Source organism: Podarcis erhardii (assembly GCF_964252035.2).
Source record: "Podarcis erhardii genome assembly, chromosome: 6".
In the NCBI taxonomy this organism is placed as follows: Eukaryota; Metazoa; Chordata; class Lepidosauria; order Squamata; family Lacertidae; genus Podarcis; species Podarcis erhardii.
In genome coordinates, this window is record NC_138510.1 from 22,880,192 (window position 1) to 22,892,735 (window position 12,544).

A 12,544-nucleotide genomic window follows, 5' to 3' on the forward strand; every position below is an offset into this window, starting at 1 on the left:
AGTGTGCAAGACAGATAAAAAGCAAAGTGTACTTTGGATTAACTGGATAAGGGCTGTGTACTTATTCTGTTTTGGAACCAGCACTTTCTCTACTTGCCAATGTCCTCCTACCAGTCATCAAAATGTGACATTTCTGTTATTCATGAGTGCCTAAATTTTAAGGTAGTGTCCATAAGTTATGAGTCAGTTCTAACTCACGATCTGAAAAAACAACAATATGAGCCAACACTGTCATTTCCTAAGCAGCCAAATTTCAAGGGTGCCAAAGAAGTCTGTAGGTTCCAAAAGAAACAACCCAGTTCTTTCCAGTTTTTAGACACTGTGACTTGCCTAGTCAGTTACTAGCATTCACACACCATGCTAGTTCAGATGTAATACAAACTACTGTTTGAGGTTGCATGAGATTCAAACTTACACACTACCTCTCTGTCTCCTCTTGATTTCTTAATTGCCACTATTGGCAAACCACAGTTTGCCTTTTCATCCAAAATGTGTATCTTATGGCACATATCAGTGGCAAACTGTGCAACACCAAAATTCAGCGCCTTCCCATTTCTGGCCTTACACTGTTTGTCATTGCTCAGCACTCAGTGTGGGCAAATGGGTTGCGCTTCTCTAAATCTGCCAATGCCATACTAATCAATGATTATTTAAGGATTTAAGAGTGTTGATACTTTCACAACTGAATGGATGTTAATTTGGATTTCAGGAAGTAGTACGCTCTCTATTTTGAATCATCCCTAAGTGACCCACTAAAAGTTTAAAGGGTTCAAGGAAAAGGAATGTCATGTTTGTTGTCATCTGTGACCTTGGTCCTGTATTTCCCTCTCCCCGACCCTGCAAATTAGGATCCTAGTTGGAAGAGAAGTAAAACCTCCCCCTTTTGCTATTAGAGTACAGAGCAAATCAAAATCCCCCAAAAGCCATATTTCTCAAGTTAGTTGTGCTTTTCCTAAATATGGCCTGTCAGCAATACAATTAAGCCTGTGTTCGGTTAAGATCTAGATGGTTAATGTGGACCAGAATTTATTCCAAGAATCAGAATGCAAAAAATCTATGTACTGGAAGAGATTTATCCAATGTGTCAAAATCAGTAAGCTCTGCAACCAGTTCAGGATCTGGTGATCATTTTGCTATGCTGAAAGCATATTGTGCTGGTCCGAATCAATCTAATCCTGCTGGCAGCAGTTCTATGCCCACACAGGGCTTCAAGGACAAAGATAGATTATGAACCTGTTCCACTCATTAACTACTGATAGGGTACAGGGTCACCATGCACCAGCAAGTCACATACACCAGGCTGTTTCTTTCTCAGCGGGAATAACGGCACTGATCTCTAAGCAATCTCACAAATTAAAGGTTTGTACTATTTTGGTCTAATGCTTTAATGGCAAGAAAACATAATCAGGGCAAAACCAAAGCTTGGTGGTCATATACTATGCAACACGCATCAACAGCAACTCAAAGGGATAGAAGGGAGGTTTGACAACAGTAAAGATGGAGCAAGTTACTTTACTCACGCAATTGCTGGCATGTAGACAGAAAATTTTTCTAGGAACTCTGTGAGACTGATAGGTTCGCTGTAGCTAACATATTGCAGAAGGCCTTCTACTGTATCTGCAGGAAGCTGTTTTCCCCTTTTCCTAGATGTTAAACAAAATACATGTATCAACTGCGGTAGGCTTACTTGGGCAAGTTCTGAACTAAATTCTTTTAGTAAGTCAGTGAAGAAAACTGATGGTCAGAAAGCCCTAGATATTTTTCATGTAGTCACTGATTAATCTGATGGCACTTTCTGTGTCTATAATTCCTCTCTTATGCTCTGGAAGACTATAAAAATATACATTGTAACATATGTAACAACATACAAAGTGACTCTATGTGATTAATGGAATTATGTCTTTATTTTTAGATTATAAAATTTCTTGTTCTTATGTTGAAGGAGGCAAAGTTGACAGCCTGAGGACAATTCTCTTAAACCAATTGAACAAAGAATGTACATGAAGCACACATTTGTAGAATCTTGGCTTTCTGATTAAATAAATGTTTGTGTAGAATCTCCATCCTCAGCTAAAAGCCAAACTAAACTGAGTGCTGGCTAATGAAATAGCAAATTCCCCTTTTGGCGTACAATTGCTGGTAAGATATTCTTGTACTCCAGATGTTTCATGGCCCTTACTTTTGGTTCTTCTGTCAAATTTCCCTTTTTCATCGAAACTGGTATCTCTGTAAACAAAAGCATCTGACTTCGGCCTTAAGCAGTCCCCTTTGCAAATCTGAATTCCTAACTCAGTAACCTTATATGACCTTCCCATTTTGCTGTAATAGTTAGGTCTGAAGTATATTTATAATAGGTTATTATTTACAAAAATCTTTGAACTTTTAAATAGATTTTCACATCTGGAAAAAGTTTTAAAACAACAATACCAATCAGTGATAGTCTTGATTCTGAATAGACTCTTTAGTTCTCTGCAGAGAATCAGGCTCTCTCACACTTCTTAGCTTGCTTGATTCTTTTCTGTCTCTGACTCCCAGATTCCTCCACCTTCCTGACCGGGGATGGATTTCGAAATAATTGCAGAGGGATAGTTGATGAGAAACATGCCACTACTGCAGCTTGCAAACTTTGAAGGGGAAATCCTATGCACCCTTACCTGGGGATAAGCTCTATTGAACACAGTGGGACATACACATGCACAAAACTGTGCTTTTGATGTATTTCCCTTACCAAAGCACACTAGTTGTTCTATAACAATAAGGTGGAATCTTACTCTCTAAAATTGCATTAAACTAACAAAATGCAAGTAATGAAGCCTGATCAAAGGTTTTGATGTTTCATTTGCTTTTATCCTGGAGACATTAATGACCAAGGAACATTTTGCAAACAATTCAGACTAAGCATGAGCTTCTGAAAAAATAAAAAGGAAAAACAGCACCCCAAACCACTCACTCACTTGCCAAAGTATAAAATGGTTTCTGGTTTAATGGCTCCATCTAGGTGGACATGAAGTTCTACCTGCAAAACAGTTGAAAGAATGTGAATAGTAATATACATTAAAGCCCTTGTGACCTAAGAGTGGAAAATGACATTTGTGACAGATATATGCATGCAGTCATAGTTTTTAGTTTAGCACAGCAGCTCTCTCTCCCCATCCTCCAAAATATAAGCTACTTGAAAGTTGGTAGCATTTAAAACTAGCATAGGGAAATGATAAGCTTTCGTAAAAGAAACTTACTAGCCAAAGCATCTGGTTTATTTTGCAATTACAACAACTGCTCAGTGTCAAAATTTCAGATGTAAAAAGAGAACCAAATATTCTTACTCTCTGATCTCTGCATAATGCCTGCTTACACAACACAATCTAAACAAACAAAATGAGGATAGTAATTTGGCTGATGGTTGCGTAGCAGCTTCTTATGAAGAAGAAGCCACAAACATATCAGATTCCAAGATTTGCTTCATTTGCCTGCTCCCAATGAAAACGCCTATTATGGACGCTCTTTTGAACCTGTTTGTAAAAAGCAACATAGCTCATCATGAGTGCACTAGTAATTTCCTTTTGTGGTAAAGAGATGTCTGTGAGTTTTGGGTTTTGCAAGCTAACAGCATTTTGGAGTGCTGGCATTCTCCCTCTGGAGATCTGATGTGAGAGCAGTTGATCTTGGAATGCTTAAGCCCTGCCTTCCCTTACACCCAACCTATATATTTGTAAATACACTCAAAATATTACAGAACACCATACACTTCCAGTGACCCTTTTCCAAAGAAAACTAAACCTAGTATATGCTGAACTTCTCACCACTCAGAGAAGTGGAGAGAACAGAACACTATTCACTATAATATGCCCAATCCAGGCAGCCCAGGGTTGTGAGCTGAAAATAGAATGTATTCAGCTAGTTGAAGAATAGTGGTACACTTCAGCAACAAGTAGCAGACTTTGTTTCCAACATATTATTTCTGAAATTTCTATCCCACCCTTCCTCCCAAAAGAACCCAGAGTGGCTCCTTATGTACATGACAATAACCCTGTCTGTAAGTCAGTGAGTCTGCAGAAGGCTCATATTAAGATATAAAGGTAAAGGTAAAGGTAAAGGTAAAGGTACCCCTGCCCATACGGGCCAGTCTTGCCAGACTCTAGGGTTGTGCGCTCATCTCACTCTATAGGCCAGGAGCCAGCGCTGTCCGCAGACACTTCCGGTTCATGTGGCCAGCGTTACAAGCTGCATCTGGCGAGCCAGCGCAGCACACGGAACGCTGTTTACCTTCCCGCTGGTAAGCGGTCCCTATTTATCTACTTGCACCCGAGGGTGCTTTCGAACTGCTAGGTTGGCAGGCGCTGGGACCGAATGACGGGAGCGCACCCCACCGCGGGGATTCGAACTGCCGACCATTGATCGGCAAGTCCTAGGCGCTGAGGTTTTACCCACAGCGCCACCCGTGTCCCTATAATATTAAGATATACTGTATTCAAAATTCCAATGCCTTCCTCTGACATTGCAAAAGCTGCTAGAGATGGAAGGTATAATCTATCAGGCTGCCTGATCTGGTCTAGATCTGATAAGTCCACAATGCAATGTTTCAACTGCTGTCCACGAAAAGGAAAACTGCTCAAACCTCATACAAACCAAGCTGCACATTGTGAGAGTTCTGACAAACCATTAGGATTGCGCAGTACATAAGATCTCTATGTTACATTAAGAATTTATTTTCTTATAGTTCCTTGTAAAAATTTATACAAATTTTAGATGCATTTTAATTTCATATTATTAAATTGTTTTATTACTAGTAACTTTATTACTAAAACCTAATTATATAAAGCAGGTTAAACCAATTCTTGACTTCTCTAATATGTTTCTGCCCAATGGGGGACTACTCTGATTCCCTGACATCTATTGTACTGAATTGCCCCTCACTAATAAGTGTATTTTCAGATTAGTAGCAAAGAAAGCCTCTAATTTATGAGACGTAAACATAGTCATTACTCTCATTTCCCTTCCTAACAAAAGAAACTGGTACAAGCTGAGGTATGGTATTTATAGGACATGGATAAAATTGTACTACACTCCCTGGGAAAGGATCAAAGTGATCTCAAGACACTCATGCAACCAAGTGAAATCATAGCAATGCTAGTGTTCAACAAGCTGTTGCAACGCCTCAAGGGTTTTAGTAGATGAATAAGTTCACAGCAAGTCCACAACACTATCATTACTCTAGAATACTTCTTCCCACTCAACCAGTTTCATTAATTACAGCTTGACAAATACATACAGTCTTCTTTTCAAACCTTTTATACTGGGAAGAGCAGTGCATTGTAAATGACCTGGTAGAATCTTAAAATTGTAGAGTTGGAAGGGACCCTGAGGGTCATCTATTACAACACCCTGCGATGCAGGAATCCTGCTCACAGCTGTCCCTGTGCGGGCTCAAACCAACTATCTTCTGGTTAACAGCCAGGCTCACTGACTCATTGTACCACATACTTACATTGATACAATGACTGGGTGTCTCAATGGTATAAAGGAGCACCGCAAAGCTTGAAAAAAATGCCCTCCACCCAATGAAATGAAGCCTGTTCAGACATTACTTTCTGGAACCACTATCAACACATCTCAGCAGGGAGAAAATGGCAAATGAATTGCCCTGTCCCAGCTACCACATATCTCTCTGGAATAAACGGATGGTTCAAAATTGGGAGAGAAATGTGGTACAGCTCAGTTTATTATTTTACCTAATTTATTAATAACATGTTTATTATTTACAATCTAATTTGCTACATTGAATTTTAATAAATTATTCTTATCAGATACTTGGAAACATGCATATGATTTTAGGTTTGATCCCAAAATGTTGTTTCATAACTTTTTCAGACTAAACATATTTAGTGGAATTATTCTAATTACATTGCTTTGCTTTTAAAATTATTTCATTAATAAAATTTGGCTCATTGCACTGCAAATCTATGACACGCTGTATTTTCTAACAATAAAAATGTAAGCATGATAGATGGCTGTCATCCAATTAAAGAAATCCTGCAGTGTAATCCTAACCATGGCAACTCAAGAATAAGTCATACAGAATTCCGCTGGTCTTAGGTAAAAAGGTAAAGGGACCCCTGACCATTAGGTCCAATCGTGACCGACTCTGGGGTTGCGGCTCTCATCTCGCTCTATAGGCCGAGGGAGCCGGCGTACAGCTTCCGGGTCATGTGGCCAGCATGACTAAGCCGCTTCTGGCGAACTAGAGCAGCGCACGGAAACGCCGTTTACCTTCCCGCCGGAGCGGTACCTATTTATCTACTTGCACTGGCATGCTTTCAAACTGCTAGGATGGCAGGAGCAGGGACTGAGCAACAGGAGCTCACCTTCTGATCAGCAAGTCCTAGGCTCTGTGGTTTAACCCACAGCGCCACCCGTGTCCCTCTGCTGGTCTTATTTCCAGGTAAATGGGGTTAGAAATGCAGCTGGGAAGTTAATTAATCCACCAATTAAATTTATTTACAGGTAAAAACAATACTCCTGAAGCAAGAATAAACTTTTGCTTGTTTCTAGATGATGCATTCCCGAAATAAAATTTCACAAACTGTGTTCCATTGAACGTATCCAATTCTGAATAGGATCAAGAGCAATATTGTTAAGGATCAAGAGGATCAAAAGCAGTATTCTTGAAATTCTCCTAGCTGTAACCAAACAATTGTCTATCTTCAGTACAAGTCTGAAAGCCTCACCATATGATTATTATGCCTCTGTTGTTTATCTTTTCATAAACAAATTCAGAGCCAAAGACCAAGAACTCACTTAGATGTTATATATAAATAAAACAAGGAGCACTGATGCCTGATACTGCAAATTCTTCAGTATGCATACTGAACTTAACTACCAAAACTTTTCCAGCTGATGCCACTTATCAGAAGAAAGCAGATGACTCTTCCTCAGTCTGTGACGTCAACAAGACTACTTAGGGAGGGCAAAGTGCTTTTAAGAAACTAGGGTCAACATTTTTATTATAATAAAATGCTTAGAGAATACTGTAGTCCCTGCTTCTGGATTTCCCAAAGGCATCTGGCTGGTCACTAACATAAACCAAGATGCTGAACTACATGGACCTTTGATCTCATACAATAAGGTTTATCTTATGATTTAGAACCAGGGCTGACAAACTTATGGCACTGTCCTCTTCCAATATCCTACTGAAATCTGTAATCCATCATGAGTGTCATCATTATAATATTATTTGGAGTCTGAAGCATCAGATAAAGGCAGTCCAGACAATTGCACCATTGCAGTAAAAGTCAGTTTCCTAAGGGTTGTCAATGTTTCAGCTTATTTCAAAAGTGTTACAAAAGATTACCAGATGTTCATGTGCTTCCTTCATAGGAGGTATGGAGAGTGGCAACACAAAAATGGGCCTTTTCTGTAGTGGCTCCCTGTTTGTGGGATGTTCTCCCTAGGGAGGTTCACTTGGCGCCTTCATTATATATCTTCAGGCACCAGGCAAAAACCTTTCTCCTCAACCAGGCCTTTGGCTGATTAATATTCTAGTATTAAAAATGTGTTTGTGGGAGGGGGTTATTGTTTTGTAGTTTTTATTTTAACCCTGTATTTCTGTTTTTAACCTGTGTTTTTATCTTGTGAACTGCCCTGAGATCTTGTAATGGAGGGTGGTATATAAATCTAATAAATTAAATTAAATTAATGTTGTTTTAGGGATGCAGTAATATCACTGCTACCAATATTTTTTAAAAAGAGGTTGTGTTTCACTGAATTTGTGTGAACTTTATTATTTAATGAATTAAGTTGAGTTTGAGCAATGAAGAAACCCACAAAGGGATAAAATGAGTTGGTACAACACAAAACTACGCCAACTCATTTTAACCATAATATTTGGATCTAAGTTTAACTACTCCCACTGAGTAATGACTAATGGCACAACTTATTTCGTAAATATGTAAAATCTTGTTTTATCAGATTTCTGCAAAAATGTGAAGATATTGTGTCTCAAAACGGCAATGAATCATAAAAGAAAAGCTATTTTTAAACTTCATGTCTTATTATTGCAATTCAGCATTGCATATTTAACTTCCTCATCATTTGGAACTTCCCCGCTGTTTGGAACTTTACTCACTAGCAAGAATGTGCTGTTACTGAATGTTAAACAAGGCGAGTGTCAGAGATACAAGCCATATGATTACTGCATAGATTGAAGTAGTTTCCAGGGTTTTTTGTTTGTTAAACACTCCTACTTCTTTCTGCTGAGCTTTGTTGAAGATAAATAAGCTGGTTCCAGCAAAAAGTTGTAGTGCCATCAGCAATTGAAGCAAGTTCATCAGTGCTGAATGGATTAGATCTACTGTATATATTATTAGTCGATAAGACTGTTGGACTACGAGCTCAGAGGCCAGGGTTCAAATCCCTGCTCTGCCATGATGCTCACTGGATGAGCTTGGGCCAGTCAGTGCCTCTCAGTCTAACCTACCTCAGAGAGTTGTTGTGGTGATCAAATGAGGAGAGGGAGAACCATGTCTTCTACCACCTTGTGCTTCTTGAAGAAAAAAGGTGGGATATAAATAAAGAATAAAGTGCTGTTTTACTAAACGATTTGTGCAAAGTTATATGCTTAAAGTTGGTGTGTGCACTTCAGGTTGCAGGAGCTGCTAAAATACACCAAAAAAAAGCATACTGCAATTTAGCAAAATTTTCACCCATTGACTTCCCCTTATAAAATGTGGATGTATGCATCCATGTGGAGACAGTACTCATGAATGTCTTAACATACATTCAGATCATGTTACTACACAAAGGGTAGTAAAAGAGAGAGAGAGAGTTATGTCACACCTGTCTAGCTTGCAATCAGATTCAGACTACATTCGTTGAATTACTGACAAAAGCAGAAGTCGCACCATAAAAACACTTTGATGAACCAGATACTGTTTGCTCACTCTCTGTATCAGTACTTAAATCTGAGTGCCTATCCTGACGTGGCCAAAACAGCACTTATCTATGAGCAAGACAGAAGTAGAGTATCAGGAAGCTCTGAATGATGAGTAACTCAGCCACAAGTTTCACTGGGTGTTATTGGGCCAGTCACTATCTCTCATTCTAGACTACCCCACAGGGTTGTTGGAATGTTAAAATGAGGAGGGAAGACAACCCTATGCATCCTTGAGCTCCTTGGCGGAAAATAAATGCTGTAACCGATAAGCAAAATCTTGTTTTCTGTGTAACGCTCGGTGATAGAAACTGGGCAGACCTACAAACGGGATGCCCAAAGTGGGGCTAAAGGTCATAGGAGTAGCAACGCTAATGTTATCATTTGATGGATAAGACAAGAGGACACTTAGGGCAGTGTCCTCTGTGTATCTGAAGAAGTGTGCATGCACACGAAAGCTCATACCAAGAACTGACTTAGTTGGTCTTTAAGGTGCTACTGGAAGGAATTTGTTTTGTTTTGACTTAGGGCAGGAACAGGCAAGGTGAGGCAGGAACATGTGCAACGGTAGATAAAATGCAAGAGATAGGAAGCAAGTGGGGGAGAATAGGCAGTTATTTGCTATACTGTATGTATATATATATGTCTTAAATTTCTATTCCGTCATTTTCTCAGGGGAGCCTAGGTATATCAGGCAGGAGCAGTAAGGCAGGTAACATTAAAGGTAATAGGGTGATGGGAGGGAGAGGCAGGAATTGAAAGGGAACTGGGGTTTTGGGAGTGGGGTGCAAATAAAGTGGGGAAAGACGAAATAAAAAGAGGTGGTTATACAGAGGTAAGCGAAGGGGGCAAGTAATAATAATAATAATGATACCCCGCCCATCTGGCTGGGGTTTCCCCATATAAGGCAGAGCGGGGAAGCCCACCTACCTTCATAAAGCAGCAAATAGTAACGAAACAACAAAATACCACCGGGTTTTTTTTTGGGGGGGGGAGTTGGGTCATCTGTTTCAGAGACCCCGTTTCTGGGAACGGGTGTCTGAGGGAGAGGTGAAGCGGGCACCTCCCCGAGGCGTTAAAGAGGCAAGAAAAACAGAAATAACGTTGAGGGGGGAATGAAGGTGGGGAGGAGTTGCTCGGGCAGGAGAGGGAAGCACGGGCAGGGATCCTCCCGCCAGGCGCGCTTCCCTGGGAGTAAGTCCCGCTGAGGCACCGCGGGGCTCCCTGCCGAGCAAGCGCCCCTGGCGAAGCCGGCAGGTCCGCGGAGGTGCCTGGGCAGGGCGAGCCCGGCGGCGGGCGGTCGCCCCCTCAGCGGCCCGGGAAAGCTCTGGGACGCCCAGCTCTCTCACCTTGGGCTTGTCGAAAACCCGCGGGCTGTTCTCCATGCTGCTTCCGCCTCCTGCTCCTCCGCCAGTCCGGGCTTCAGTGGCTGCCGGCCCGGCCTGTTGCTCTCCTGCAGGGCTGGCTCCGCCCAGCGGTCTCTTCTGGGACCGGCCCGCCCGGTGTGTGAGGCAGCGAGAAGGGCGGCTGAGGCGACGGGGAAGAAACAACAACCCTTCCCTGCCAGTAACAGACGCTGCCGGTCGCGGCCGGGGCTGTCAGGGCTTCGAGGGTTACGAAGCCGGCTCATCTCTGACACACATACAGAGTTTTTCCCCCCGCCCCCTACCCTCACCACCAACACCTCTAGGGTTCAGTGCAGGTTATGAATGCCAGACAGCAGGGCCGGCCCAAGGCATTTTGGCGCCACAAAATGGCGCCCCCATCCTACCAGTCAAAGGGTGAATGATGAACAGCTGCACCAGCGACCAGAAGGGACTAAAGATCTACATCGGGATCTCCTGCCCCTGCGGGTCCTGACGCCTGAGGCGGTCTCCTCACCTTGCCTTTGCAAGGGTGGGCAGGCCCAGCCAGAGAGGCACACAAAATCAGGTTAATACTTCCACCCATCCTTGAGCATGTGCAGAGTTCGGTTAGGAACATGCAAGCCTGCCTTGAGGCCTTAGCTCAGGATTGTCTGCACTGACTGGCAGCAGCAGCTCTCCAGGGTTGGGGGCGGGGGTCTCTCCTAGCCTCATCTGGAACAGACTTGACTGATTGGTTGATTGATTGTTATACATATACAGTGGACGCTCGGGTTGCGAACATGATCCTTGCGGGATGCACGTTCGCAACCCGCAGCGGCATGTCTGCGCACACGCGGGTTGCAATTCAGTGCTTCTGTTCATGCGTGACCACCAAAACCCGGAAGTAACGGGAATAGGTTACTTCCGGGTTTTGGTGCGTCCGTAACCTGAAAAAACACAAACTGAAGTGTCTGTAACCCGAGGTATGACTGTATTGCTTGATTGTAGGGAAAACGCCCCCCCCAAAGAAGTTTACAAAAAAAGCTAAAACTATCCCTAAGAAATTTACAACTGTAATTTGCAAAATTGGGATAGCTCAGCTGGTAGAGCAAGAGACTCATAATAATAATAATAATAATAATAATAATAATAATAATATTGTTTATCTCTTTGACATCTGATGGGAAGTACTGCTAACGAGAAGGCCCTCTGCCTGGTTCTCTGTAACTTCTCGTTTTGCAGTGAGGGAATCGCTAGAAGAATGGCCTCAGTGTCTAGGCTGAACAATGGCGTGGAAATGCTCCTCCACAATGTATACAGGGTGAAGCCATTTAGGGCTTTAAAGGTAAGCACCAGCACTTTGAATTGTGCTCGGAAATTTACTAGGAGTCAATGTAGGTCTTTCAGGACCGGTGTTATGCTGTCCCAGCTGCCACTCCCAGTCACCAGTCTAGCAGCTGCTTTCTGGATTAATTGTAGTTTCCGGGTCACCTTCAAAGGTAGCCCCACATAGAGCGCATTGCAGTAGTCCAAGCGGGCGATAACTAGAGCATGCACCACTATGGTGAGACAGTCTGTGGGCAGGTAGGGTCTCAGCCTGCATACCAGATGGAGTTGGTAAGCAGCCATCCTGGACACAGCCTTGACCTGCACCTCCATGGATAGCTGTGAGTCCAAAATGACCTCCAGGCTGTGCACCTGGCCCTTTAGGGGCACAGTTACCCCATTCAAGACCAGGGAGTCCCCCCCCCACCTGCACCTGGCCCTTAGGGGCACAGTTACCCTATTCAAGACCAGGGAGTCCCCCCCCCACCTGCCCTCCCTCTTTCCCCAAAACAGTACTTCTGTCTTGTCAGGATTCAGCCTCAATCCATTAACTGCCATCCACCCTCCAGTCGCCTCTAAACAGTTACATAGGGCATTCATCACCATCAATGGTTCCAATTTAAATGAGCCACATGACCCCTGTCTGAAAAACAGGTGGCATTCCTTTCTGCAATAGGTAAGGAAGCTTAAAACGGAACTCCTATAACTGTTAATACTGTCTTAAATCCAAAACAAGTTTTACATGAGTTCATATAGAAGAAAAGACTGTAAGATACTGATGGCACTGACAACATTCTGCAAATATCACCTGCCATGATACTAGATGAGCAGGTTTGAACTAATCTCTGTACACAAATGTACAATGAGGTATTTGACTTGGGTTTGATGCTGCACATTAACAACACAAAAAGCAGTAGTTACAGTTTAAGTGAGTGCTAAAAATGTC

At 42.4% G+C, this 12,544-nt stretch overlaps 1 protein-coding gene across 3 annotated transcripts in view; it reads right to left on the minus strand.

Moving 5' to 3' along the window:
• ADA (adenosine deaminase) overlaps positions 1–11,260 on the minus strand; it is a 30,953-nt gene extending 19,693 nt beyond the window's left edge. The window contains exons 1-3 of one of the 3 annotated variants that reach the window (XM_081868005.1): positions 10,276–11,260; positions 2,955–3,016; positions 1,521–1,643 (exon numbers count right to left, since the gene is read on the minus strand). In XM_081868005.1, coding sequence (XP_081724131.1) covers positions 1,521–1,643; positions 2,955–3,016; positions 10,276–10,311 — 221 coding nt within the window. In that variant the 5' untranslated portion in view covers positions 10,312–11,260. Of the gene's footprint in view, positions 1–1,520; positions 1,644–2,954; positions 3,017–8,469; positions 8,505–9,852; positions 10,057–10,275 lie in introns of those variants that run through there. The other 2 variants (XM_081868004.1, XM_081868006.1) reach the window with 2 other exon arrangements.
• Positions 11,261–12,544: the final 1,284 nt, after the last annotated feature.